The sequence below is a fragment of the Lampetra fluviatilis genome, unplaced genomic scaffold, assembly GCF_964198595.1.
Source record: "Lampetra fluviatilis unplaced genomic scaffold, kcLamFluv1.1 SCAFFOLD_401, whole genome shotgun sequence".
In the NCBI taxonomy this organism is placed as follows: domain Eukaryota; kingdom Metazoa; phylum Chordata; class Hyperoartia; order Petromyzontiformes; family Petromyzontidae; genus Lampetra; species Lampetra fluviatilis.
In genome coordinates, this window is record NW_027620631.1 from 16028 (window position 1) to 39221 (window position 23194).

The 23194-nt window shown below is 55.0% G+C and overlaps 2 protein-coding genes across 3 annotated transcripts; both read left to right on the top strand.

The window, feature by feature from the left end:
• The first annotated feature begins 1352 nt into the window (after positions 1-1352).
• Positions 1353-5024, top strand: MGAT1 (alpha-1,3-mannosyl-glycoprotein 2-beta-N-acetylglucosaminyltransferase). Of its 2 annotated transcripts, none has more exons than XM_078884737.1 (4): positions 1353-1481; positions 2262-2425; positions 3256-3397; positions 4086-5024. In XM_078884737.1, the coding sequence occupies exons 1-4, from the start codon at positions 1368-1370 to the stop codon at positions 5022-5024; spliced, it is 1359 nt and encodes a 452-aa protein (XP_078740863.1). In that variant the 5' UTR covers positions 1353-1367. The 2 variants fall into 2 exon arrangements, with proteins under 2 accessions (XP_078740863.1, XP_078740864.1); XM_078884738.1 differs by having other exon boundaries at positions 3256-3385.
• Positions 5025-14192: 9168 nt separating this feature from the next.
• On the top strand, positions 14193-21367 carry TOMM7 (translocase of outer mitochondrial membrane 7). The gene is made up of 3 exons (XM_078884736.1): positions 14193-14601; positions 18141-18189; positions 20684-21367. Exons 1-3 carry the CDS (start codon positions 14502-14504, stop codon positions 20697-20699), a joined length of 165 nt encoding a protein of 54 aa, XP_078740862.1. The 5' UTR covers positions 14193-14501; the 3' UTR covers positions 20700-21367.
• Positions 21368-23194: the final 1827 nt, after the last annotated feature.

Genomic DNA, 23194 nt, shown 5'->3' on the forward strand with positions numbered 1-23194 from the left:
TGATGGCTGTACCAGAGGAATTTCTACCAAAACTAAGCACCTGCCTGGGTATATTGTACCATCGGACACTCCACCCCCACAACTCCCAATCAGTGATGGGGCAGTAGTGGAGAGAGTGGAGAGTTTCCCATACCTGGGCAGTGTGCTAATGACCGGCTCCAGTTTAACAGCAGAGGTCTCGCTCCGAATCAGTCGAGCGGCAATATCTTTTCATCGGTTGCGTAACGCTGTGTGGAAGCTACCTGGTCTGTCGCTCCGCACGAAGCTTCAGGTCTTCTCGGCCACGGTCATTCCCTCCCTTCTCTACGCTTGCGAAACGTGGACCCCCCTAATGGAGCATCTTCGCCGGTTGGAAACATTTAGGCTGGCCTGCCTACGATCCATCCTGGGTTTAACCAGGCTGGATTGTGTGAGGAGCTCACGAATCCTCGAAATGTCCCATCGTTGGCTGGGTCACGTAGCCCGCATGCCCAGCCACCGCATGCCTAAACAGCTTTTGTTCGGCCGGATCGAGGGGGCTAAACGGGCGCGGCACGGGCTAGAGAAGAGATGGAGTGACTTGGTACAGGAGGACGTGGAGCTGAGTGGACTTGCCGATGACTGGTACCAGCGGTGTCAAGATCGGCCTCTGTGGAGGAGGCTCGTGAAGGACGCTACTGGGCAGTTGGAGGCAGTCGCCCTCCAACAACAACGGAGGGCGGAGGAGCGACGCTCACAACAACGAGCGGAGTGCCGGGTGGCTAAAGCACAGCAAGTTGGCACAGTAGGGGGCACAGGTGGTGCATCAGCCAGTCATCTCGGTCATCTCGGTCAGTCGACCCGTGGCACCTGCTGGGTCTGCCCCGTGACCTCCTGCCAGCGGGCGTTCGACACTTCACGTGGTAGCCTCAAGGTGCACATGGCCTGGCACAAGCGTCGTGGTGACGTCACCGCTACTTAGTGGCGAATGGCGGTTGTTGTATGTCTGTGTGTGTGTCTGTGTCTCTGTGTGTTTGTCTGTGTGTGTGTCTGTGTGTGTGTCTCTGTGTGTATGTCTGTGTGTGTGTGAGGGGTGGTGTACAGGGTAGTTTTCTCACACTCTCTCCCCCCCTTCCCCACAGAGGCTGTCTCCCTGCGTCCACCGCTGCCTCTGAGCAGCTCACCGTCCTCACCGCACAGCACCACCACCACCGCCACCACCACCACCACCACCACCACCACCTCCACCACCTCCACCACCTCCACCACCCCCACCACAACCACCACCTCCACCACCACCTCCACCACCGCCACCACCACCGCCACCACCACCACCTCCACCACCACCACCACCACCACCCCCACCACCACCACCACCACCAGGGGGTGTGTGTGGGTGGGTGGGGGTGATGGGGGCGGCGAGGTTGACCCTGTGGGGGGTGGCGCTGTTCCTGCTCTGGAACCTGCTGCTTCTGCTCTTCCTGCTGGGCAAGAGCTCCCCGCCAGCACAGCTCACGGCGCAGGTCGGCAGGGGGCCTACACGGGGCGCCTTTGTCTTTGTGTGTGTGTCTGTGTGTCTGTGTGTGTCTGTGTGTGTGTCTGTGTGTGTGTCTGTGTGTGTGTGTCTGTGTCTGTGTGTGTGTCTGTGTGTGTAACTCCCCGCCAGCACAGCTCACGGCGCAGGTCGGCAAGGGGCGGGGAGCCTACACGGGGCGCCTTTGTCTTTGTGTGTGTGTCTGTGTGTGTGTGTGTCTGTGTGTGTTTCTGTGTGTGTTTCTGTGTGTGTGTGTCTGTGTGTGTGTCTGTGTGTCTGTGTGTGTCTGCGTGTGTGTGTGTGTGTGTCTGTCTGTGTGTGTGTGTGTCTGTGTGTGTGTCTCTGTGTGTGTGTCTGTGTGTCTGTGTGTGTCTGTGTGTGTGTGTGTGTGTGTCTGTGTGTGTGTGTGTCTGTGTGTGTGTGTGTCTGTGTGTGTGTGTGTCTGTGTGTGTCACTGTGTGTGTGTCTGTGTGTGTGTCACTGTGTGTGTCTGTGTGTGTGTGTCTGTGTGTGTGTGTGTGTCTGTGTGTGTGTCTGTGTGTGTGTCTGTGTGTCACCGTGTGTGTGTGTGTCACTGTGTGTGTGTGTGTCTGTGTGTGTGTCTGTGTGTACATAGCCACTGCTACTCACTGCACTTGCCCCTACTCTATGTTAAGGCTACACGGGACACCTTTGCCTGTGTGTGTGTGTAGCCACTCGCTACTCACTGCACTTGCCCCTACCTGCCGTCACGGCTACACGGGCCACCTTTGCCTGTGCCTGTGTGCAGGTGAGTGGCCTGGTGCGCGAGGTGGAGGTGCAGCTTGAGGAGCAGAAGTCGCTGCTCCAGGAGATCCAGAGGCTCCGCAGGGCCCCGCTGGGCCCCGGCCTCGCTCGGGAAGAAACTCACAACAACGACTCGGTCATCCCCATCCTGGTGATCGCCTGTGACAGGTGACGGGGGGAGAGACACACACAGACACACACAGACACAGACACACACAGAGCCTGTGACAGGTGACGGGGGGAGAGAGACACACAGACACACACAGACACACACAGACACACACAGAGCCTGTGACAGGTGACGGGGGGGGAGAGACACACAGACACACACACACAGACACACACAGAGCCTGTGACAGGTGACGGGGGGGGAGAGACACACACAGGGAGTGAACCCTGACCCTGTGACCCCCTGAGAGAGAGAGAGACACCCAGACCCAGGGCTTGAACCCAGACCCAGGGATTGAACCCTGACCCAGGGGTTGAACCCAGACCCAGGGATTGAACCCAGACCCAGGGGTTGAACCCTGACCCAGGGGTTGAACCCTGACCCAGGGGTTGAACCCTGACCCAGGGATTGAACCCAGACCCAGGGATTGAACCCTGACCCAGGGGTTGAACCCAGACTCAGGGGTTGAACCCAGACTCAGGGATTGAACCCAGACCCAGGAATTGAACCCTGACCCAGGGGTTGAACCCAGACTCAGGGGTTGAACCCAGACTCAAGGATTGAACCCAGACCCAGGGATTGAACCCAGACCCAGGGCTTGAACCCTGACCCAGGGCTTGAACCCTGACCCAGGGCTTGAACCCTGACCCAGGGCTTGAACCCAGACCCAGGGATTGAACCCTGACCCAGGGGTTGAACCCTGACCCAGGGCTTGAACCCAGACCCAGGGATTGAACCCTGACCCAGGGCTTGAACCCTGACCCAGGGCTTGAACCCTGACCCAGGGCTTGAACCCAGACTCTCCGTGTCTCTGGCCCCCTCTCACCAGGCCCACGGTGAGTCGATGTTTGGACCGGCTGCTCCGATTCCGTCCCTCAGCCGCCCGCTTCCCCATCGTGGTGAGCCAGGACTGTGGCCACGCAGAGACCGCACGAGTCATCCAGAGCTACGGAGACCAGGTGAGTCAGTCAGTCAGTCACTCAGTCACTCACTCGCTCAGTCACTCACTCACTCAGTCACTCACTCCGTCACTCACTCAGTCACTCAGTCACTCACTCCGTCACTCACTCAGTCACTCAGTCACTCAGTCAGTCACTCACTCAGTCACTCAGTCACTCATCGTGGTGAGCCAAGACTGTGGCCACGCAGAGACAGCGCGAGTCATCCACTACGGAGACCAGGTGAGTCACCCACTCAGTCAGTCACTCAGTCAGTCACTCACTCAGTCACTCAGTCACTCAGTCAGTCACTCACCCACTCAGTCACTCACTCAGTCGCCCACTCAGTCAGTCAGTCACTCAGTCAGTCACTCAGTCACTCAGTCAGTCACTCAGTCACTCAGTCAGTCAGTCACTCAGTCACTCACTCAGTCACTCACTCAGTCACTCACTCAGTCAGTCACTCACTCAGTCACTCACTCACTCAGTCACCCACTCAGTCAGTCAGTCACTCAGTCACTCAGTCAGTCACTCACTCACTCAGTCACTCACTCAGTCACTCAGTCAGTCATTCACTCAGTCACTCACTCACTCACTCAGTCACTCACTCAGTCGCTCAGTCAGTCACTCACTCACTCACTCAGTCACCCAATCACTCACTCAGTCACTCAGTCAGTCACTCACCCACCCACCCACCCACCCCCCAACCCCCCCCACCCAGGTGACCCACCTCCGCCAGCCCGACCTGAGCGACGTCCCCTGCCCTCCGGCCCACCGCAAGTTCCAGGGCTACTACCGCATCGCACGGCACTACGCGTGGGCGCTAGGCCAGGTGTTTGACGTGCGCGGCCACGGGGCGGCCGTGGTGGTGGAGGACGACCTGGACGTCGCCTCCGACTTCTTCTCGTACTTCGCGGCGGCGCTGCCGCTCCTGCGTGCCGACCCCACGCTGTGGTGCGCCTCGGCGTGGAACGACAACGGCAAGCCCCCGCTGGTGGACGCAGCCCGCCCGCACCTCCTGCACCGCACCGACTTCTTCCCGGGCCTCGGCTGGCTGCTGCTGGCCGAGCTGTGGCGGGAGCTGGCGCCGCCCCGCTGGCCCGCGGCATTCTGGGACGACTGGATGAGGGACGGGGAGCGCCGGCGGGGGCGGCAGTGCGTGCGGCCCGAGGTGCCGCGCGCCGTCACGTTCGGACGCAGCGGCGTCAGCCGGGGCCAGTTCTTCGAGCGCCACCTGCGGCACATGCGGCTCAACGCCGACGCGGCCGCCGTGGATTTTTCGGCGCCCGGCGGGGCCGGCGCCCGGGCGGTGCGTGCGCTGGTGCCCGCCGAGAGCTACGCGCGGAGCTTCCTGGGCGACGTCTACAACGGCTCGCGCGACGAGACGCTGGCACGAGTGCTGGAGACGGGACGGCTGGCCTCCTCCGTGGGGGCCGCTGGAGGAGGTGGAGGAGGCCCGCCGAGGCCGGGCCGCGTGACCTACCGCTCCGCCGAGGAGTTCAAGGCGGCGGCCAGGGCGCTGGGCCTCATGGACGACCTGAAGGCCGGCGTGCCGCGTGGGGCCTACCGGGGCGTCGTGTCCGTGATGCACGAGGGCCGCAGGGTCTACCTGGCGCCGCCGCCACACGGGTGGACGGGATACGACCCCAGTTGGACATGAGGGGGGTGGGTGGGGTGGGTGGGTGAGTGAGTGAGTGACTGAGTGAGTGAGTGGGTGAGCGAGCGAGTTGGTGAGCGAGTGAGTTGGTGAGTTAGTGAGCAAGCGAGTCAGTTGGTGAGCGAGTGAGTTGGTGAGTGAGTGAGTTAGTGAGCGAGTGAGTGAGTGAGTTGGTGAGCGAGCAAGTGAGTTGGTGAACGAGTGAGCGAGCTAGCCAGCTAGCGAGTCAGTTAGCGAGCGATCCAGCTAGCGAGTTAGTGAGCGAGCGAGAGAGTGAGTGAGCGAGTCGGTGAGCGAGCGAGAGAGCGGCTGTCTGAGCAAGTGACTGAGTGAGTGACTGAGTGACTGACTGAGTGAGTGAGTGACTGAGTTACTGAGTGACTGAGTGAGTGACTGAGTTACTGAGTGACTGAGTGACTGAGTGAGTGACTGAGTTACTGAGTGACTGAGTGAGTGAGCGAGTGACTGAGTGACTGACTGAGTGAGTGAGCGAGTGACTGACTGAGTGAGTGAGCGAGTGACTGAGTGAGTGAGCGAGTGACTGAGTGACTGAGTGAGTGACTGAGTGAGTGACTGAGTGAGTGACTGACTGAGTGACTGAGTGAGTGACTGACTGAGTGACTGAGTGAGTGACTGACTGAGTGAGCGAGTGACTGACTGAGTGACTGAGTGAGTGACTGGCTGAGTGACTGAGTGAGTGAGTGACTGAGTGAGCGAGTGGCTGACTGAGTGAGCGAGTGACTGACTGAGCGAGTGACTGACTGAGTGACTGACTGAGTGAGTGCTATCTGTGCCTGTGTCACGACTGCCAATGCAGCAGCAGCAGCGAGAGACGGAGTCCCACATTCCGAGATTCCACTTTGGACATCAAAATCCGTCTCTCATCTCCCCGACTACGAACTGCCAGCTGCCGCTGGGGGTGCCCCTAGGCCAGAACGCAGCAACAGCAGCAGTAGCAGCAGCAAAAGCAGCGGCAGCAGCAGCAGTCACTCACCCCACTGCTACTACTACTGGCAGGTGGACGTTCATCAGGGTTTGGTGATGGTTTGGTGATGGCTTTGGTGATGTTTTGGTGATGGTTTTGGTGCTGCACGGGCGGTGACAAATAAAACTTGTAAAGAATTCGCATTCACCTTGCCCCGTCTCGTGCCTTTTAACGATGGAATCGGAACCATGCCCCTACCAAGATGGCGTCACGCCTGCATCACAGCGACACTGCCTCCTAACAACATCGTGTGCACAGCGACATTACATACCCTTACCAAGATGGCGTCCACACTAACATTTCCCTTGTCAAGATGACGTCCACACTAACATTACTTACCAAGATGGCGCGCACATTGACATTACTTTCCTTTACCAAGATGGCACCCACAGTTGCATTACCTCCCCTTACCAAGATGACGTCTACATCGCCACTGCTTACCCTTACCAAAATGGCGTCCACAGTTACATTGTCTACCCTTGCCAAGATGGCGTCTACAGTTACATTACCTAGCCTTACCAAATGCCGTTTACCCTGCATCAGTGACACTGCCCTCAACAAGATGGCGTCCACAGTAACACTGGCTGCCCTCACAAGATGGCGTCTAGTGACACTGCCTGCACTTACCAAGATGGCGTCCACAGTGACACTGCCTGCACTTACCAAGATGGCGTCTAGTGACACTGCCTGCAATTACCAAGATGGCGTCCACAGTGACACTGCCTGCACTTACCATGATGGCGTCTAGTGACACTGCCTGCACTTACCAAGATGGCGTCTAGTGACACTGCCTGCACTTACCAAGATGGCGTCTAGTGACACTGCCTGCACTTACCAAGATGGCGTCTAGTGACACTGCCTGCACTTACCATGATGGCGTCTAGTGACACTGCCTGCACTTACCAAGATGGCGTCTAGTGACACTGCCTGCACTTACCATGATGGCGTCTAGTGACACTGCCTGCACTTACCAAGATGGCGTCTAGTGACACTGCCTGCACTTACCAAGATGGCGTCTAGTGACACTGCCTGCACTTACCAAGATGGCGTCTAGTGACACTGCCTGCACTTACCAAGATGGCGTCCACAGTGACACTGCCTGCACTTACCAAGATGGCGTCTAGTGACACTGCCTGCAATTACCAAGATGGCGTCCACAGTGACACTGCCTGCACTTACCATGATGGCGTCTAGTGACACTGCCTGCACTTACCAAGATGGCGTCTAGTGACACTGCCTGCACTTACCAAGATGGCGTCTAGTGACACTGCCTGCACTTACCAAGATGGCGTCTAGTGACACTGCCTGCACTTACCAAGATGGCGTCTAGTGACACTGCCTGCACTTACCATGATGGCGTCTAGTGACACTGCCTGCACTTACCAAGATGGCGTCTAGTGACACTGCCTGCACTTACCATGATGGCGTCTAGTGACACTGCCTGCACTTACCAAGATGGCGTCTAGTGACACTGCCTGCACTTACCAAGATGGCGTCTAGTGACACTGCCTGCACTTACCAAGATGGCGTCTAGTGACACTGCCTGCACTTACCAAGATGGCGTCCAGTGACACTGCCTGCACTTACCAAGATGGCGTCTAGTGACACTGCCTGTACTTACCAAGATGGCGTCCAGAGACACTGCCTGCACTTACCAAGATGGCGTCCACAGTGACACTGCCTGCACTTACCAAGATGGCGTCCACAGTGACACTGCCTGCACTTACCAAGATGGCGTCTAGTGACACTGCCTGCACTTACCAAGATGGCGTCTAATGACACTGCCTGCACTTACCAAGATGGCGTCTAGTGACACGCCTGCACTTACCAAGATGGCGTCTAGTGACACGCCTGCACTTACCAAGATGGCGCCTAGTGACGCTGCCTGTACTTACCAAAATGGCGTCTAGTGACACTGCCTGCACTTACCAAGATGGCGTCTAGTGACACTGCCTGCACTTACCAAGATGGCGTCTAGTGACACTGCCTGCACTTACCAAGATGGCGTCTAGTGACACTGCCTGCACTTACCAAGATGGCGTCTAGTGACACTGCCTGCACTTACCAAGATGGCGTCCACAGTGACACTGCCTGCACTTACCAAGATGGCGTCCACAGTGACACTGCCTGCACTTACCAAGATGGCGTCTAGTAACACTGCCTGCACTTACCAAGATGGCGTCTAGTGACACTGCCTTGCACTTACCAAGATGGCGTCTAGTGACACTGCCTCCACTTACCAAGATGGCGTCTAGTGACACTGCCTGCACTTACCAAGATGGCGTCTAGTGACACTGCCTGCACTTACCAAGATGGCGTCCACAGTGACACTGCCTGCACTTACCAAGATGGCGTCTAGTGACACTTCCTGCACTTACCAAGATGGCGTCTAGTGACACTGCCTGCACTTACCAAGATGGCGTGCAGAGTGACATTGCCTGCACTTACCAAGATGGCGTCTATTGACACTGCCTGCACTTACCAAGATGGCGTCTAGTGACACTGCCTGCACTTACCAAGATGGCGTCCACAGTGACACTGCCTGCACTTACCAAGATGGCGTCTAGTGACACTGCCTGCACTTACCAAGATGGCGTCTAGTGACACTGCCTGCACTTACCAAGATGGCGTCTTGTGACACTGCCTGCACTTACCAAGATGGCGTCTAGTGACACTGCCTGCACTTACCAAGATGGCGTCCACAGTGACACTGCCTGCACTTACCAAGATGGCGTCTAGTGACACTTCCTGCACTTACCAAGATGGCGTCTAGTGACACTGCCTGCACTTACCAAGATGGCGTGCAGAGTGACATTGCCTGCACTTACCAAGATGGCGTCTATTGACACTGCCTGCACTTACCAAGATGGCGTCTAGTGACACTGCCTGCACTTACCAAGATGGCGTCCACAGTGACACTGCCTGCACTTACCAAGATGGCGTCTAGTGACACTGCCTGCACTTACCAAGATGGCGTCTAGTGACACTGCCTGCACTTACCAAGATGGCGTCTTGTGACACTGCCTGCACTTACCAAGATGGCGTCTAGTGACACTGCCTGCACTTACCAAGATGGCGTCCACAGTGACACTGCCTGCACTTACCAAGATGGCGTCCACAGTGACACTGCCTGCACTTACCAAGATGGCGTCTAGTAACACTGCCTGCACTTACCAAGATGGCGTCTAGTGACACTGCCTTGCACTTACCAAGATGGCGTCTAGTGACACTGCCTCCACTTACCAAGATGGCGTCTAGTGACACTGCCTGCACTTACCAAGATGGCGTCTAGTGACACTGCCTGCACTTACCAAGATGGCGTCTAGTGACACTTCCTGCACTTACCAAGATGGCGTCTAGTGACACTGCCTGCACTTACCAAGATGGCGTCTAGTGACACTGCCTGCACTTACCAAGATGGCGTCTAGTGACACTGCCTGCACTTACCAAGATGGCGTCCACAGTGACACTGCCTGCACTTACCAAGATGGCGTCCACAGTGACACTGCCTGCACTTACCAAGATGGCGTCTAGTGACACTGCCTGTACTTACCAAGATGGCGTCTAATGACACTGCCTGCACTTACCAAGATGGCGTCTAGTGACACGCATGCACTTACCAAGATGGCGTCTAGTGACACTGCCTGCACTTACCAAGATGGCGTCTAGTGACACTGCCTGCACTTACCAAGATGGCGTCTAGTGACACTGCCTGCACTTACCAAGATGGCGTCCACAGTGACACTGCCTGCACTTACCAAGATGGCGTCCACAGTGACACTGCCTGCACTTACCAAGATGGCGTCTAGTGACACTGCCTGTACTTACCAAGATGGCGTCTAATGACACTGCCTGCACTTACCAAGATGGCGTCTAGTGACACGCATGCACTTACCAAGATGGCGCCTAGTGACACGCCTGCACTTACCAAGATGGCGCCTAGTGACGCTGCCTGTACTTACCAAAATGGCGTCTAGTGACACTGCCTGCACTTACCAAGATGGCGTCTAGTGACACTGCCTGCACTTACCAAGATGGCGTCTAGTGACACTGCCTGCACTTACCAAGATGGCGTCTAGTGACACTGCCTGCACTTACCAAGATGGCGTCTAGTGACACTGCCTGCACTTACCAAGATGGCGTCCACAGTGACACTGCCTGCACTTACCAAGATGGCGTCCACAGTGACACTGCCTGCACTTACCAAGATGGCGTCTAGTGACACTGCCTGTACTTACCAAGATGGCGTCTAATGACACTGCCTGCACTTACCAAGATGGCGTCTAGTGACACGCATGCACTTACCAAGATGGCGCCTAGTGACACGCCTGCACTTACCAAGATGGCGCCTAGTGACGCTGCCTGTACTTACCAAAATGGCGTCTAGTGACACTGCCTGCACTTACCAAGATGGCGTCTAGTGACACTGCCTGCACTTACCAAGATGGCGTCTAGTGACACTGCCTGCACTTACCAAGATGGCGTCTAGTGACACTGCCTGCACTTACCAAGATGGCGTCTAGTGACACTGCCTGCACTTACCAAGATGGCGTCCACAGTGACACTGCCTGCACTTACCAAGATGGCGTCCACAGTGACACTGCCTGCACTTACCAAGATGGCGTCTAGTAACACTGCCTGCACTTACCAAGATGGCGTCTAGTGACACTGCCTTGCACTTACCAAGATGGCGTCTAGTGACACTGCCTCCACTTACCAAGATGGCGTCTAGTGACACTGCCTGCACTTACCAAGATGGCGTCTAGTGACACTGCCTGCACTTACCAAGATGGCGTCCACAGTGACACTGCCTGCACTTACCAAGATGGCGTCTAGTGACACTTCCTGCACTTACCAAGATGGCGTCTAGTGACACTGCCTGCACTTACCAAGATGGCGTGCAGAGTGACATTGCCTGCACTTACCAAGATGGCGTCTATTGACACTGCCTGCACTTACCAAGATGGCGTCTAGTGACACTGCCTGCACTTACCAAGATGGCGTCCACAGTGACACTGCCTGCACTTACCAAGATGGCGTCTAGTGACACTGCCTGCACTTACCAAGATGGCGTCTAGTGACACTGCCTGCACTTACCAAGATGGCGTCTTGTGACACTGCCTGCACTTACCAAGATGGCGTCTAGTGACACTGCCTGCACTTACCAAGATGGCGTCCACAGTGACACTGCCTGCACTTACCAAGATGGCGTCTAGTGACACTTCCTGCACTTACCAAGATGGCGTCTAGTGACACTGCCTGCACTTACCAAGATGGCGTGCAGAGTGACATTGCCTGCACTTACCAAGATGGCGTCTATTGACACTGCCTGCACTTACCAAGATGGCGTCTAGTGACACTGCCTGCACTTACCAAGATGGCGTCCACAGTGACACTGCCTGCACTTACCAAGATGGCGTCTAGTGACACTGCCTGCACTTACCAAGATGGCGTCTAGTGACACTGCCTGCACTTACCAAGATGGCGTCTTGTGACACTGCCTGCACTTACCAAGATGGCGTCTAGTGACACTGCCTGCACTTACCAAGATGGCGTCCACAGTGACACTGCCTGCACTTACCAAGATGGCGTCCACAGTGACACTGCCTGCACTTACCAAGATGGCGTCTAGTAACACTGCCTGCACTTACCAAGATGGCGTCTAGTGACACTGCCTTGCACTTACCAAGATGGCGTCTAGTGACACTGCCTCCACTTACCAAGATGGCGTCTAGTGACACTGCCTGCACTTACCAAGATGGCGTCTAGTGACACTGCCTGCACTTACCAAGATGGCGTCCACAGTGACACTGCCTGCACTTACCAAGATGGCGTCTAGTGACACTTCCTGCACTTACCAAGATGGCGTCTAGTGACACTGCCTGCACTTACCAAGATGGCGTCTAGTGACACTGCCTGCACTTACCAAGATGGCGTCTAGTGACACTGCCTGCACTTACCAAGATGGCGTCCACAGTGACACTGCCTGCACTTACCAAGATGGCGTCTAGTGACACTGCCTGTACTTACCAAGATGGCGTCTAATGACACTGCCTGTACTTACCAAAATGGCGTCTAGTGACACTGCCTGCACTTACCAAGATGGCGTCTAGTGACACTGCCTGCACTTACCAAGATGGCGTCTAGTGACACTGCCTGCACTTACCAAGATGGCGTCTAGTGACACTGCCTGCACTTACCAAGATGGCGTCTAGTGACACTGCCTGCACTTACCAAGATGGCGTCCACAGTGACACTGCCTGCACTTACCAAGATGGCGTCCACAGTGACACTGCCTGCACTTACCAAGATGGCGTCTAGTAACACTGCCTGCACTTACCAAGATGGCGTCTAGTGACACTGCCTTGCACTTACCAAGATGGCGTCTAGTGACACTGCCTCCACTTACCAAGATGGCGTCTAGTGACACTGCCTGCACTTACCAAGATGGCGTCTAGTGACACTGCCTGCACTTACCAAGATGGCGTCCACAGTGACACTGCCTGCACTTACCAAGATGGCGTCTAGTGACACTTCCTGCACTTACCAAGATGGCGTCTAGTGACACTGCCTGCACTTACCAAGATGGCGTGCAGAGTGACATTGCCTGCACTTACCAAGATGGCGTCTATTGACACTGCCTGCACTTACCAAGATGGCGTCTAGTGACACTGCCTGCACTTACCAAGATGGCGTCCACAGTGACACTGCCTGCACTTACCAAGATGGCGTCTAGTGACACTGCCTGCACTTACCAAGATGGCGTCTAGTGACACTGCCTGCACTTACCAAGATGGCGTCTTGTGACACTGCCTGCACTTACCAAGATGGCGTCTAGTGACACTGCCTGCACTTACCAAGATGGCGTCCACAGTGACACTGCCTGCACTTACCAAGATGGCGTCCACAGTGACACTGCCTGCACTTACCAAGATGGCGTCTAGTAACACTGCCTGCACTTACCAAGATGGCGTCTAGTGACACTGCCTTGCACTTACCAAGATGGCGTCTAGTGACACTGCCTCCACTTACCAAGATGGCGTCTAGTGACACTGCCTGCACTTACCAAGATGGCGTCCACAGTGACACTGCCTGCACTTACCAAGATGGCGTCTAGTGACACTGCCTGCACTTACCAAGATGGCGTCTAGTGACACTGCCTGCACTTACCAAGATGGCGTCTTGTGACACTGCCTGCACTTACCAAGATGGCGTCTAGTGACACTGCCTGCACTTACCAAGATGGCGTCCACAGTGACACTGCCTGCACTTACCAAGATGGCGTCCACAGTGACACTGCCTGCACTTACCAAGATGGCGTCTAGTAACACTGCCTGCACTTACCAAGATGGCGTCTAGTGACACTGCCTTGCACTTACCAAGATGGCGTCTAGTGACACTGCCTCCACTTACCAAGATGGCGTCTAGTGACACTGCCTGCACTTACCAAGATGGCGTCTAGTGACACTTCCTGCACTTACCAAGATGGCGTCTTGTGACACTGCCTGCACTTACCAAGATGGCGTCTAGTGACACTGCCTGCACTTACCAAGATGGCGTCCACAGTGACACTGCCTGCACTTACCAAGATGGCGTCCACAGTGACACTGCCTGCACTTACCAAGATGGCGTCTAGTAACACTGCCTGCACTTACCAAGATGGCGTCTAGTGACACTGCCTGCACTTACCAAGATGGCGTCCACAGTGACACTGCCTGCACTTACCAAGATGGCGTCTAGTGACACTTCCTGCACTTACCAAGATGGCGTCTAGTGACACTGCCTGCACTTACCAAGATGGCGTGCAGAGTGACATTGCCTGCACTTACCAAGATGGCGTCTATTGACACTGCCTGCACTTACCAAGATGGCGTCTAGTGACACTGCCTGCACTTACCAAGATGGCGTCCACAGTGACACTGCCTGCACTTACCAAGATGGCGTCTAGTGACACTGCCTGCACTTACCAAGATGGCGTCTAGTGACACTGCCTGCACTTACCAAGATGGCGTCTTGTGACACTGCCTGCACTTACCAAGATGGCGTCTAGTGACACTGCCTGCACTTACCAAGATGGCGTCCACAGTGACATTGCCTACCCTCGGCAAGATGGCGTCTAGCGACACTGCCTGCCCTTACCAAGATGACGTCTACTTCCCTCCCCGTGACGTCACTTCCTCATCCACCACGTGTTCCTCCGTCTCAAGGCCGCCATCTGCACCCACAGAGAGAAGGACACACAGAGACACACACACAGACAGACCGACACAGACAGAGAGACAGAGACACACAGAGAGAGACAGAGACACGGAGAGAGAAGGACACACAGAGACACACACAGAGACACACAGAGAGAGACACACACACACAGAGACGCACCGAGAGACACACACAGACACAGATACACACAGAGAGACACACACAGACACACACACAGATAGAGACACAGAGATAGACACAGAGACACGGAGACACAGAGACACCCACCGAGCGCGATGTCTCTGAGCAAGGAGTCGAGGCGCAGGTTGTCTCGCGTGTTCCGCGTGACGCAGCTCGCCATCAGGTGGGGATTCATCCCCACGGTCCTCTACCTGGGTCAGTGCCCACACCCTACACACACCACCACACCTACACACACACCACCTACACACACACCCTACACACACACCCTACACACACACATACACACACCTACACACACACCCTACACACACACACACCTACACACACCACCACACCTACACACACACACCTACACACACACCTACACACACACCCTACACACACCACCACACCTACACACACACACCTACACACACACCCTACACACACCACCACACCTACACACACACACACCTACACACACACCTACACACACCACCACACCTACACACACACACACCTACACACACACCCTACACACACCACCACACCCTACACACACACCCTACACACACACCCTACACACACACACACCTACACACACCACCACACCTACACACACACACACCTACACACACACCCTACACACACCACTACACACACACACACCTACACACACACCTACACACACCACCACACCTACACACACACACACCTACACACACCACCACACCTACACACACCACCACACCTACACACACACACACCTACACACACACCTACACACACCACCACACCTACACACACACACACCTACACACACACCCTACACACACCACCACACCCTACACACACACCCTACACACACACACCCTACACACACACCCTACACACACACACACCTACACACACCACCACACCTACACACACACACACCTACACACACACCCTACACACACCACCACACCTACACACACACACACCTACACACACCACCACACCTACACACACCACCACACCTACACACACACACACCTACACACACACCCTACACACACCACCACACCTACACACACACCTACACACACCACCACACCTACACACACACACACCTACACACACACCCTACACACACCACCACACCTACACACACACACACCTACACACACACCTACACACACCACCACACCTACACACACACACACACCTACACACACACCCTACACACACCACCACACCTACACACACACACACCTACACACACACACCTACACACACACCTACACACACACCCTACACACACACATACACACACCACCACACCTACATACACACCACCTACACACACACCCTACACACACACATACACACACCACCACACCTACACACACACCTACACACACACATACACACACCACCACACCTACATACACACCACCTACACACACACCCTACACACACACATACACACACCACCACACCTACATACACACACACCTACACACACACCCTACACACACCACCACACCTACACACACACCTACACACACACCCTACACACACACCTACATACACACACACCACCTACATACACACACACCTACACACACACCTACACACACACCCTACACACACACCTACATACACACACACCACCTACATACACACACACCACCACGCCTACATACACACACACCTACACACACACCCTACACACACACATACATACACACACACCACCACACCTACATACATACACACCTACACACACACATACATACACCTACATACACACACACCACTACATACACACCTACATACATACACACACCACCTACACACACCCTACATACATATACCTACACCTACATACATACACCACCTACACACACACCTACATACACACACATACATACACCCTACACACACACACCCTACATACACACACATACACACACCCTACATACACACACCCTACACACATACACACACCCTACACATACACCCCACTACATACACACAAACCCTACATACATACACACACACCCTACATACACACACATACACACACCCTACATACACACACATACACACACCCTACATACACACACCCTACACACATACATACACCCTACACACACACACCCTACATACACACAAACCCTACATACATACACACACACCCTACATACACCTACAAACATACACACCACACACACCTACATACACACACATACATACACACACCCTACACACACACACCCTGTGTCTGTCTCTCTCACTGTGTCTCACTGTGTCTCTGTCTGTGTCTCTGTCTGTCTCACTCTCTCTGGGTCTCACTGTCTGTGTCTCACTGTGTCTGTGTCTCACTGTGTCTGTGTCTCACTGTGTCGGTGTCTCACTGTGTCTCACTGTGTGTGTCTCACTGTGTGTGTCTCACTGTCTCACTGTGTGTGTCTCCCCGTGTCTCTGTGTCTCACTGTGTCTGTGTCACTGTGTGTGTCTCACTGTGTGTCTCCCCGTGTCTGTGTCACTGTGTGTGTCTCACTGTGTCTGTCTCTCACTGTGTCTCCCCGTGTCTGTGTCACTGTGTGTGTCTCACTGTGTGTCTCACCGTGTCTGTCTCACTGTGTCTCACTCTCTCTGGGTCTCACTGTCTGTGTCTCACTGTGTGTGTCTCACTGTCTGTGTCTCACCGTGTGTGTCTCTCTGTCTCTGATTGTCTCACTGTCTGTGTCTCACCGTGTCTGTCTCACTGTGTATCTAACCGTGTGTCTCACTGTGTGTCTCACCGTGTCTGTCTCACTGTGTGTCTCCCCGTGTCTGTGTCTCACTGTGTGTCTCCCCGTGTCTGTGTCACTGTGTGTCTCACTGTGTCTGTCTCTCACTGTGTGTGTCTCTGTGTCTCACTGTGTGTCTCACTGTGTCTCCCCGTGTCTGTGTCTCACTGTGTGTGTCTCACTGTGTGTGTCTCTGTGTCTCACTGTGTGTGTCTGTGTGTCTCACTGTGTCTCACTGTGTGTCTCACTGTGTGTCTGTGTCTCACTGTGTGTCTCTGTGTCTCACTGTGTGTCTCACTGTGTGTCTCTGTGTCTCACTGTGTGTGTCTCTGTGTCTCACTGTGTGTCTCTGTGTCTCACTGTGTGTCTCTGTGTGTCACTGTGTGTGTCTCACTGTGTGTCTCTGTGTCTCACTGTGTGTCTCTGTGTGTCACTGTGTGTGTCTCACTGTGTGTATCTGTGTCTCACTGTGTCTCTGTGTGTCACTGTGTGTGTCTCACTGTGTGTCTGTGTCTCACTGTGTGTCTCTGTGTCTCACTGTGTGTCTCACTGTGTGTCTCTGTGTCTCACTGTGTGTGTCTCTGTGTCTCACTGTGTGTCTCTGTGTCTCACTGTGTGTCTCTGTGTGTCACTGTGTGTGTCTCACTGTGTGTCTCTGTGTCTCACTGTGTGTCTCTGTGTGTCACTGTGTGTGTCTCACTGTGTGTATCTGTGTCTCACTGTGTCTCTGTGTGTCACTGTGTGTGTCTCACTGTGTGTCTGTGTCTCACTGTATGTCTCTGTGTCTCACTGTGTGTGTCTCACTGTGTGTCTCACTGTGTGTCTCTGTGTCTCACTGTGTGTCTCACTGTGTGTGTCTCACTGTGTGTCTCTGTGTCTCACTGTGTGTGTCTCACTGTGTGTGTCTCACTGTGTGTCTCTGTGTCTCACTGTGTGTGTCTCACCGTGTGCGTCTCCCCGTGTGGTTTCCAGGCTTCAAGAAGGGGGCTGACCCAGGAATGCCGGAACCAACCCTCATGAGGTGAGACGGTTTTCGGTTTTGGGTTACCGGTTTTGGGTTACCAGTTTTGGGTTACCGAAATCGTTCAGGCGTGGATTGAACACATTACTCACAACACACAGTGGCTAGGAGATGTTGACTACCTCGCCTGGTCTACAGGAGGTCACCACTGTGGCTAGGAGATGTTGACTACCTCGCCTGGTCTACAGGAGGTCACCACAGTGGCTAGGAGATGTTGACTACCTCGCCTGGTCTACAGGAGGTCACCACTGTGGCTAGGAGATGTTGACTACCTCGCCTGGTCTACAGGAGGTCACCACAGTGGCTAGGAGATGTTGACTACCTCGCCTGGTCTACAGGAGGTCACCACTGTGGCTAGGAGATGTTGACTACCTCGCCTGGTCTACAGGAGGTCACCACAGTGGCTAGGAGATGTTGACTACCTCGCCTGGTCTACAGGAGGTCACCACTGTGGCTAGGAGATGTTGACTACCTCGCCTGGTCTACAGGAGGTCACCACAGTGGCTAGGAGATGTTGACTACCTCGCCTGGTCTACAGGAGGTCACCACAGTGGCTAGGAGATGTTGACTACCTCGCCTGGTCTACAGGTCGTGGGTTAGACCCTGACACCCACAGTGGCTAGGAGATGTTCACTACCTCGCCTGGTCTACAGGAGGTCACCACTGTGGCTAGGAGATGTTCACTACCTCGCCTGGTCTACAGGAGGTCACCACTGTGGCTAGGAGATGTTCACTACCTCGCCTGGTCTACAGGAGGTCACCACAGTGGCTAGGAGATGTTCACTACCTCGCCTGGTCTACAGGAGGTCACCACTGTGGCTAGGAGATGTTCACTACCTCGCCTGGTCTACAGGAGGTCACCACAGTGGCTAGGAGATGTTGACTACCTCGCCTGGTCTACAGGAGGTCACCACAGTGGCTAGGAGATGTTGACTACCTCGCCTGGTCTACAGGTCACCACTGTGGCTAGGAGATGTTGACTACCTCGCCTGGTCTACAGGAGGTCACCACAGTGGCTAGGAGATGTTGACTACCTCGCCTGGTCTACAGGAGGTCACCACAGTGGCTAGGAGATGTTGACTACCTCGCCTGGTCTACAGGTCACCACTGTGGCTAGGAGATGTTGACTACCTCACCTGGTCTACAGGTCACCACAGTGGCTAGGAGATGTTGACTACCTCGCCTGGTCTACAGGTCACCACTGTGGCTAGGAGATGTTGACTACCTCGCCTGGTCTACAGGAGGTCACCACAGTGGCTAGGAGATGTTGACTACCTCGCCTGGTCTACAGGTCACCACTGTGGCTAGGAGATGTTGACTACCTCGCCTGGTCTACAGGTCACCACTGTGGCTAGGAGATGTTGACTACCTCGCCTGGTCTACAGGAGGTGACCACAGTGGCTAGGAGATGTTGACTACCTCGCCTGGTCTACAGGAGGTCACCACTGTGGATAGGAGATGTTGACTACCTCGCCTGGTCTACAGGAGGTCACCACAGTGGCTAGGAGATGTTGACTACCTCGCCTGGTCTACAGGAGGTCACCACAGTGGCTAGATGTTCACTACCCCGCCTGGTCTACAGGAGGTCACCACAGTGGCTAGGAGATGTTGACTACCTCGCCTGGTATACAGGAGGTCACCACAGTGGCTAGGAGATGTTGACTACCTCGCCTGGTCTACAGGAGGTCACCACTGTGGCTAGGAGATGTTGACTACCTCGCCTGGTCTACAGGAGGTCACCACAGTGGCTAGAAGATGTTGACTACCTCGCCTGGTCTACAGGAGGTCACCACTGTGGCTAGGAGATGTTGACTACCTCGCCTGGTCTACAGGAGGTCACCACAGTGGCTAGGAGATGTTCACTACCTCGCCTGGTCTACAGGAGGTCACCACAGTGGCTAGGAGATGTTGACTACCTCGCCTGGTCTACAGGAGGTCACCACTGTGGCTAGGAGATGTTGACTACATCGCCTGGTCTACAGGAGGTCACCACTGTGGCTAGGAGATGTTGACTACCTCGCCTGGTCTACAGGAGGTCACCACTGTGGCTAGGATATGTTGACTACCTCGCCTGGTCTACAGGAGGTCACCACTGTGGCTAGATGTTGACTACCTCGCCTGGTCTACAGGTCACCACAGTGACTAGGAGATGTTGACTACCTCGCCTGGTCTACAGGAGGTCACCACAGTGGCTAGGAGATGTTCACTACCTCGCCTGGTCTACAGGAGGTCACCACAGTGGCTAGGAGATGTTGACTACCTCGCCTGGTCTACAGGAGGTCACCACTGTGGCTAGATGTTGACTACCTCGCCTGGTCTACAGGTCACCACAGTGACTAGGAGATGTTGACTACCTCGCCTGGTCTACAGGTCACCACTGTGACTAGGAGATGTTGACTACCTCGCCTGGTCTACAGGAGGTCGTGGGGCCTGCAGACCAGGCGAGGTGGTCAACATCTCCGCTGTGGCTCTAATCTCTGCCTGTGTGCTGCAGCTTGCTCTGGGCTTGACCTCAGCCAATCGGAAGCCAGGACACAGGCATCGCGCCAGCGGACCAATCAGGAGCCCCCCGATAGAAGAGGACCCACAGCCAAGCAGCCAATCAGAATCCAGCCAGTCAGCTTTCAGGGCCCACCGGATTGACCAATGGGAAGAGAGATGAGAGCCAGCCAATCGCAGGCCGGGGGGAAAAGAACGAGGCCTCGGAATCGGCCAATCACAAGTCCAGCTTCCCTGCGGGCCGGCCAATCGGAGCCAAGGGCGCCCCCCACGTTCTTCCACCAATCGGGGGCGAGCGGATGGACATCCAATCGGAGCGAAGACAAACTAGCCAGCCAATGGGAGGGAAGCTGTGCGGCCCGGCCTCTCGGAGAGCGGATACCTCCAGCGTCCCCATCGCTCCGTCATCCAACAACCCCCGCCCCCCATTCTCTATCTGCTGCCTGACTGCTGTTGCTGCTGCTACAGCTGCTGCTGTTGCTACAGCTGCTGCTGTTGCTGCTGCTGCTGCTGCTGTTGCTGCTGCTGCTGCTACAGCTGCTGCTGCTACAGCTGTTGCTGCTGCTGCTACAGCTGTTGCTGCTACAGCTGCTGCTGTTGCTGCTACAGCTGTTGCTACAGCTGCTGCAGCTGCTGTTGCTACAGCTGCTGATGCCTCAATAAAAGTGGCGAGTTGAGATTCAGCGTCCATCTGTCATTCAGCCTTGCCCACACCACCGGCGCCATAGCCGTGTGTACCCGTGTGTGTGTACATGTGTATGTTTGTACATGTACCTGTGTGTGTACATGTGTGTACCTGTGTGTGTACATGTCCGTGTACCTGTGTGTGTACCCGTGTGTGCCTGTGTGTACGTGTACCCGTGTGTACCTGTGTGTCCGTGTACCTGTGCGTGTGTACATGTCCGTGTACCTGTATGTCCGTGTACCTGTGTGTGTACCCGTGTGCCTGTGTACATGTACCTGTCTGTGTACGTGTACCTGTGTGTACATGTCTACATGTGCGTGTGTACACTCCACCCCCACAACTCCCAATCGGTGATGGGGCAGTTGTGGAGAGAGTGGAGAGTTTCCCATACCTGGGCAGTGTGCTTGTGACCGGCTCCAGTTTATCAGCAGAGGTCTCACTCCGAATCAGTCGAGCGGCAATATCTTTTCATCGGTTGCGTAACGCTGTGTGGAAGCTACCTGGTCTGTCGCTCCGCACGAAGCTTCAGGTCTTCTCGGCCACGGTCATTCCCTCCCTTCTCTACGCTTGCGAAACGTGGACCCCCCTAGTGGAGCATCTTCGCCGGTTGGAAACATTCAGGCTGGCCTGCCTACGATCCATCCTGGGTTTAACCTGCAGGCTGGATTGTGTGAGGAGGGGGTGAGGTGGTGGTGAGGTGGTGGTGGTGAGATGGGCGAGGTGGTGAGGTGGGTGAGGTGGTGGTGAGGTGGGTGAGGTGGTGGTGAGGTGAGGTGGTGAGGTGGTGGTGAGGTGAGGTGGTGGTGAGGTGGTGGTGAGGTGGTGGTGAGGTGGTGGTGGTGAGGTGGTGGTGGTGAGGTGGTGGTGGTGAGGTGGGGGTGGTGGTGTGGTGAGGTGGTGGTGGGGTGGTGGTGTGGTGAGGTGGTGGTGAGGTGGTGGTGGTGAGATGGGCGAGGTGGTGAGGTGGGTGAGGTGGGGGTGGTGGTGTGGTGAGGTGGTGGTGAGGTGAGGCAGAAGCTCCCATTATCAAACTCTTAAACTTTAATGCAGAGTAACAATAACAACAACCACCACCACTTACAACACCACCTACACCACCACAACCTACACCACCACCACCTACACCACCACCACCACCTACACCACCACCACCTACACCGCCACCACCTACACCACCTACACCACCACCATCTACACAACCACCACCTACACAACCACCACCTACACCACCACCACCACCTACACCACCACCACCTACACCGCCACCACCTACACCACCACCATCTACACAACCACCACCTACACAACCACCACCTACACAACCACCACCATCTACACCACCACCACCTACACCACCTACACCACCACCACCTACACCACCACCTACACCACCACCACAACCTACACCACCACCACCTACACAACAACCACCATCTACACCACCACCACCTACACCACCTACACAACCACCACCTACACAACCACCACCATCTACACCACCACCATCTACACCGTCACCACCACCACCATCTACACCGTCACCACAACCTACACCACCACCATCATCAGCGTCATGTGAAGTTTAAAATTCTAACAAACATCACCACCATCATCACCATCACAATCCTTACAAACATCACCACCATCATCACCATCACAATCCTTACAAACATCACCACCATCATCACCATCACAATCCTAACAAACATCACCACCATCATCACCATCACAATCCTTACAAACATCACCACCATCATCACCATCACAATCCTTACAAACACCATCACCATCATCACCATCACAATCCTTACAAACATCACC

What these genes read in the sequence shown, in the direction of transcription:
- MGAT1 (XM_078884737.1), top strand. Translation starts at nt 1,368, where the DNA reads ATGGGGGCGGCGAGGTTGACCCTGTGGGGGGTGGCGCTGTTCCTGCTC. An exon ending in CAGCACAGCTCACGGCGCAG is followed by an intron (nt 1,482 to 2,261) that starts GTCGGCAGGGGG and finishes GCCTGTGTGCAG; the next exon opens with GTGAGTGGCCTGGTGCGCGA. An exon ending in CTGGTGATCGCCTGTGACAG is followed by an intron (nt 2,426 to 3,255) that starts GTGACGGGGGGA and finishes CCCTCTCACCAG; the next exon opens with GCCCACGGTGAGTCGATGTT.
- TOMM7 (XM_078884736.1), top strand. Translation starts at nt 14,502, where the DNA reads ATGTCTCTGAGCAAGGAGTCGAGGCGCAGGTTGTCTCGCGTGTTCCGC. An exon ending in CCCCACGGTCCTCTACCTGG is followed by an intron (nt 14,602 to 18,140) that starts GTCAGTGCCCAC and finishes TGTGGTTTCCAG; the next exon opens with GCTTCAAGAAGGGGGCTGAC.